General features: G+C 34.5%; 1 protein-coding gene across 1 annotated transcript; it reads right to left on the bottom strand.

Moving 5' to 3' along the window:
- Window positions 1–407: 407 nt before the first annotated feature.
- On the bottom strand, window positions 408–2,715 carry LOC144560536 (cytochrome-c oxidase/ electron carrier). The gene is made up of 3 exons (XM_078309760.1): window positions 2,592–2,715; window positions 1,174–1,330; window positions 408–651 (listed from the first exon to the last, which is right to left on the bottom strand). Exons 2-3 carry the CDS (start codon window positions 1,327–1,329, stop codon window positions 604–606), a joined length of 204 nt encoding a protein of 67 aa, XP_078165886.1. The 5' UTR covers window position 1,330; window positions 2,592–2,715; the 3' UTR covers window positions 408–603.
- Between the last annotated feature and the right edge of the window lie 3,862 nt (window positions 2,716–6,577).

Genomic DNA, 6,577 nt, shown 5'->3' with positions numbered 1-6,577 from the left:
GCTCATAAAATCGGTACATCCTTTTGAAACGTGGTCAAATTATATATATCTAGCCGGAGATACTTGACGGTAGTATTCATTTCTTGTATGATTTAGGAGGTATATGTATCTGATTAGCATTGTTTTGGCTTGGCATACACCAAATAGATATATTTAATGCGGCTGCCGTGCTCTTTTACATATGCTTAGAGAAATTGATATCAATTATTTCTAACAATTTTATCTGACATCTGAGTTTTAAGTTGTTAATAAGTTTTGAAAATGAAAATACAATGTAAACATCAAAAATGAAATCATTTAAATTCCCCCCGAGCTTAACTAAAAGAACTATTAGATATGTGATGAGTGAGACTATGCTGGTTTATGAAGTAAGATAATACACCAAAAAAAATAAGCACAAAAGGCAATAGACAAATAATTTCTTATTAGCAAGGGAAACTTGAAATCCTCAAACAGTGGCAAGTAAGAAGCAAAAAAAACCCACCCATATACCAAGGTGTCGCAGTGAAGTACCAACTAAAGAAGTGCTGAAATGTAAAATTTTAAAAAAAAAAAAAAATGTTCTGAGGCCAGATTTACTGGCCAGCTGAAAGAAAGAGCAGGTTATTCCTTCTTGCCAATACCGTGAGACATGTTATATATCCCGCGCCCCTGTTTCATTAAACAAGCAAATGAAATAGACAAATATCATAAAATATTTTTTTTGCATGACCACATAAATATTGTCAATTTCATAGCCTATTTTTCCTTTTTTTTATCCATTCATGGTATTGTAGAGAATTGAGAAAATAAACCCCTCTTTACTTTTGTTCATTTTTTGCACGACCTAAGTGCGGTTAATTTCAGTCAAAAAAGGGTAATGTCAGCCAGAGAGAAACGATAGCAAAACCAACCAACAACCAAACTAGATATACCTATGCGCCAGCAGAAAGTTTTCTGAGGCACGTGCAAAAAAAAGAAAAGAAAAATGAAGTCTGCATGGCAAGTGCAGCATTAGGACAATCTGGATGCTAACTTATCCATTGACCCGAATTTAATTCCAAGGGAATCAAAATTTCAAACTGAGCCAGTCAAAAGACCATAAAATGAGAAAATAAAAAAAAATAAGCCGGCAACATATCAGGCTTTATGTATTGTATTGAATAGAACTAATAAGAGAAAAGGGAGATATACAATGAGGAAGAGGCTGGTAGCAGCAAGGGCAAGAGGGATGCCAACAGAGGTGATGGCATCATAGCGTCCCTTGAGGAATGTGTGCTTCTGTACATTCTGGAAGAAGCGCTGCTTCTCCAGTATCTTCTCTCTTGGCACAAATGGGGCCTCCGACATCCTATTAGATACATATATTAGTTGTATTTGACATGACATTGAAGAAATAATAACCATAAAACAGGATCATGACAGATTTTGGGGGGGAGGGATTTGAAGGGTTGGATCTCACCCCTTCTACCTCTCAACTTTTTGCAATTCCCAAAAATGGGGCATGAAGAAGGTTAGAGAAATTTAGGTGTATTAGATTTTAGATTTCCTATTAAATTCTTCTCTCTTATCCCGGTATAGCACAAGGGCATGTTTTACTAAAAAATAATCATTCCCCTCTCCTCCCTATAGTTATTACAAACTTTGGAGCAGCATTACACTTACAGTAGTCCCCTCCCTTCCCAATCTCTTCCCTTTCTTTATCCCACCCCCTCCTCTCCCTTTCTAATCCCTTAGCAGGTACATTTATCCAAAGAAAAGGGGCATTGAGCTCAATCAAATGAGCATCTCTGCACTCCTATTTTATATAAATTAGCAGAAAATAGCCTAAAATTAGAGAGCGCACATACAATTGGATCTTGATTCTGAAAATTTATCATACTAATTTATATGAGAAATAAAAAGGAACAAGTACAATATGGTACTTGCTAATTATTTGTATATGACATTGATGAGTACCAAGTAACATAAGACTTGGTCTGGAATTGAACAGACTGAGGGACCAAAATTTGTATAAATTGGTTGGAGGCAATCTTCAAGAATAAAGCAATTAGCTCTAGGTGTGTTTACTATTCTGTGTCCAAAGTAAATTGAATCTAACTTACACAGAGGGGGGAATTTCACCAAACAAAGAAGAATCAACAATTCTTCACAAAAATTGATAATCACCAACAGCTAACCTTATCAAAATTGGGAAATAAAGCAGCATGTCGTTCAGAAACCAAATCAGAACTTAATTATGACCTAAGAAAACTCAAATCCAATTTTTGTTAACCTGGATCTCGGAAAACAGATAAAAACCTTAGGAGCCGCTAAAAGTACCTCATATAAAACAACGAAATCCAACTTCTAAACCTAACATAAACAAGCCAAACAGTACAAATCTACCTGTAACCCACTCCCCGACGGGCCAAAAATCCGAGAACAATTACGACGATTCGGGCAAACCTAGCTAGGTTTTCTTATGATCGATGGGTTTTCATACCATCGCAAATCAGACAAATTCGTGGCATCAGATCTCACTTCTCCGCCGAACAAAGTTGATCGATGAGAAAAAAAAAAGAAAAAAAAGAAACAGTTTAGAAAAAATGGAAATAGTAGAGCTGGCTTACCTTACGAGTCAGCGGATGCTCTTGCTTAGGGTTTTCGACGATGATTTTGTTGTGGGAATTGAAGAAAAATAAAACTAAATGGAGAGTTCGTAGCGCAGCTGCGCAGGTAATATTCCTCTCTAGGTCAAACAGGTGTCCGCATCCTCTGGGCTAACAGAATATTTGAGGTTATATGGAGACCGTCCGATCAGAAATCGAGCCAATCCGGTCTGAGGTGAAATGCACGGGGACCTTTAATATTCGTGTTGATTTAAATCGGACGGTCGATCTCTATGCTCAATGTTTGAGTTAACTAAAAGATAGGAATTCGTCAAACAGAGGAGATTTGGATGCATCGGTGGTACGGGTAGAGTTCAAACTCCGTCTTTGAATTTTAAATCGTAATAATTCAATTCGAATCCGTGATAATTTATCTTAAATGAAGCGTACACATATCAAGAGATGGAATCGAATCCGAACTCAGTACCCGTACGGGTCGAACATAGATTCTATCTTCAACCGTTAAATCTCTCGTGTCGGACGAGCTGCCAGAACCTGATCTGTTAATGAGTTGGATCTTAATCCCTGATTCCAATCTTATAGAAATGAGAAAATTTCATATATACCACTAAAAAATTGTGAAATTACGTATTTACCATCCAAATTTCTATAATTACATATTTACCATCTAAAAATCTAATAACTCATTATTTATCCAATTAATCAAAAAATGAGATTAATTAAGTTTAAGATTATATAAAATATAATTAATAAGTTATATAGTCTCTTCTCCTTCCCTGCCCCTTCCTCTCTGTGCACAGATTTTCCTCCCGTCTCTTTTGACGTAACTTTCTATTTTTGCTGAAACTCTCTCTTTATCTCGTCTCTCCTGCTTAAATTCGGAGAGAAGGGGCAGCAGACTCGGATATAAGAATTCCAATTCCATCTTGATCATCTAAAAACATGGTAACCACTCCAACTTTTCTAACAAAATAACTCGTATTGAATTCGACACTGATAACACAATCGGTTATCAAAGTAGTAGTTTGAGAATCTGTGTTTTGTTACTAGCACAGTTTGGAATGTATGTTTTTAATCTTTAATGTTGGATATAAAGGAGAACGGTTCTAAGAAAAAAAAAAAGAGTGCTAAGTTAATCCTTGATTAATTATAGTTTGAAGAAAATTAAACATAATTAATTTAAATTTTGGATATATTTGATGTATACTAAGGTTGCGTTTGGATGAGGCAAAGAATAGTGCTAACCCGGGTTAGCTACTATTCCGAACTACTATTTTATGTTTGGATGTGTTTGGGTTAGCAAAAAGGGACTATTCTTTGTTTGTTTTTAGTGGGTTAGCATGCTATTCTACTAACTCAACTAAAAGTTGGGTTAGCTCACTATTCTTACTAACCCAAGTCTTCATAAAAGTTATATTTGGTAAATATGTGAGTTCTTAAATTTTTAGATGGTAAATATGTAATTACAAAAATTTGGATGATAAATACGTAATTTTATAGTTTTTGAGCTATAGAAATCGGGTCGTGTCAAGACCCGTTTAATCTGACCCGATTCCTAAAATATTTTTATAATTTTTCAATGTTAAATTAGAGAGAAATGGAATCGGCCATAGTAATAAGATATTTTCTTCTTAAATTAGTCATGTTTTGATCGTATCCTTAAGATTAATAGATAAAATTAATAAATTGTATAAGTTAATTAAAAAATATATGTGTATATCACAAAATATAAAAAAAAATTCCTTATTTATTAAGAAATATAAATTATTACATAAATAAAAAAATGCGAGAAAAGAAAGAAGAAGGCATCAAATTGAGGTCTATCACCATCTATGGGATTGTTGGCGCAATATATAAAAGATCGCGATATCGCTGAGTATTATGATATCATTCTCTATGTAAAGTATTGTACGAGTGCAGCAAATTAGAAATTGAGATGAAATTAGTTTCTAGGTTTTTTTGTGAAAACTACATTGGATTAATTATAATTTTATTGATTTAAATATTCTTAAGAATAAAATCAATTTGTTTGTTGTGAGTGCCCCATTTTATCTTTTTTTTTTGAAACACTGATAGAAGCTATCAGTGTATTTATCTTTTTAGTGAGGATGCATTAATTGATGAAAATTTTTGTGTTAACATCCAACCGATCATATATAGAATTGTGCAACAAGTAACCCTTTTCTCAACCCATGACGAGGACAAATTAATCCTCAACAAATCTTTGAAACTATACCATGTCTTAATTACATATATAATGACTCTCCATCCCACTTTTTGAAATTGAGGATTTCTCTTTGATATTTTTTTTGTCTTAGCTAGAGCGCGAGAGAGAAATATTTAGTGAGAAATTAAGATGCTATACAAACTGTCTCCTATTGTGATTGAATTTGTTGGTAATGAATACAACCAAACTTATTGGGGCTCATCGATCCTTTAAAGTGAAAGGAAAGAGCTTAAGCCTAATCGCATCATCATCAACTCATTTATTTTGATCGATCGCATCACATATGCCAAGAAAGATTGAGATGTGTTAATGACGATTTTCGCTCAACAATCCACTAAATTTCTGATGTTAGTTTCCATATATTGTATGAGGGTTTCTAACCCAATTTAGTGATTGTTGCTTTCGCATCGACATAACCACCCTACTGGCCAATCAAAAGATCCATCTAAGGCTTCTCTTAATTGGCGCAATGAGTTATGTGATTAGCCCAAAAGATTTCAGACTTCACCTATTACGTTCATCGCCTTATCTCGGTTCTATTGGGTATCCTCATAGTAAGACAAGACAATGCGACATTTGTCTACGAATGCCAAGACTCCCAAATATACTTTTGTTGGTCCAACTAATGATATTTTCAGCTAAGGTCCATTAGTCAAGTATTTTTATTCTCCTTTTTTCTAACTCGGTTAGCCTAATGGGGCTCTCTCTCCATGTGTGGCCATCACATGGCGGTCTAGACTAACAAAACGAAGTCATGTGAGAATGAATATAATGCACAAAAAAAATCGAACAATAAAAAACTAAACAATAATAAAATAAAATATACGTCAAAACATCATGAGTAACAAAGATTACAGTTAACCCTAAGAATCTAAACTTAGTTGCAAAATAATATGTTTTCAATAGAGAAATAAGATAAAGATACAACCATATACGAAGTATCCTCCTACTTAGTCTCTACAGACTTCACTCTTCTTACTTGGTAAAATAAACTAAAAGATACAAAAATATGATCCCACCAAGTGGGGAGATGAGTTTCTTTTTGTGGGAGACTTATATAGACTCTTCATAGGCATTGGGACACCTCTATACTTGCCCCTCAAGTTTTGAACGGTGGAGTTCAAAATGTGTCATAACTGTTCACAGTGTCAGTGTCGAATACGGTATGTACTGGCTGGTACGAACCGTATTGAGGTCCTAATAACAGTTTGTTTTTTTGTCATACGTTGGTCATCTGAATTCCAATTGAGGTGATTCAAGTTGCGTTGGAACCTAGACAACTTTCACGAAGGTCTTGAGTTCCAATTCAGAATATAGAAGGCTCAAGAATTTATCCAAAGTGAGTGTTCTATTTTTACTTGGACTTAGACTTCCATCACAAATTTGCTGAAAATGTGCATCCAATACGGACCGTATTAGCTTATATGGTTCGTATTCAACCTTCAAAAAGTGTATTCTTCTAAGTCAGGTTCATATTGGACTACTAGGTCCGTACTAGTTGGTACGGACCGTAATAGAGAGTTCCATCTAGTGTTCTGCTATTCCGATTGACTCGATTCTTGCTCCAATTGATGAAAAATAACCTCAAAATATGGTTCCTGCAATAAAGCATCAAGTAGAGCAACAATAATTAAATTCTCATAATAATTAAATATAATGGTGAGAAAAATAAGCCAAAACCTAAGCCAAAATTCTACGTAAATTAGGATCGTTTTGACCTTGATCAGTCAGTATGTTAGTACCAAACTAACAACCCCAT

Source organism: Carex rostrata, chromosome 10 (assembly GCF_964058835.1).
Source record: "Carex rostrata chromosome 10, lpCarRost1.2, whole genome shotgun sequence".
NCBI lineage: Eukaryota > Viridiplantae > Streptophyta > Magnoliopsida > Poales > Cyperaceae > Carex > Carex rostrata.
The sequence above is the reverse complement of the archived record's forward strand: the minus strand, read 5'-3'. Positions and strand labels throughout refer to the sequence as shown.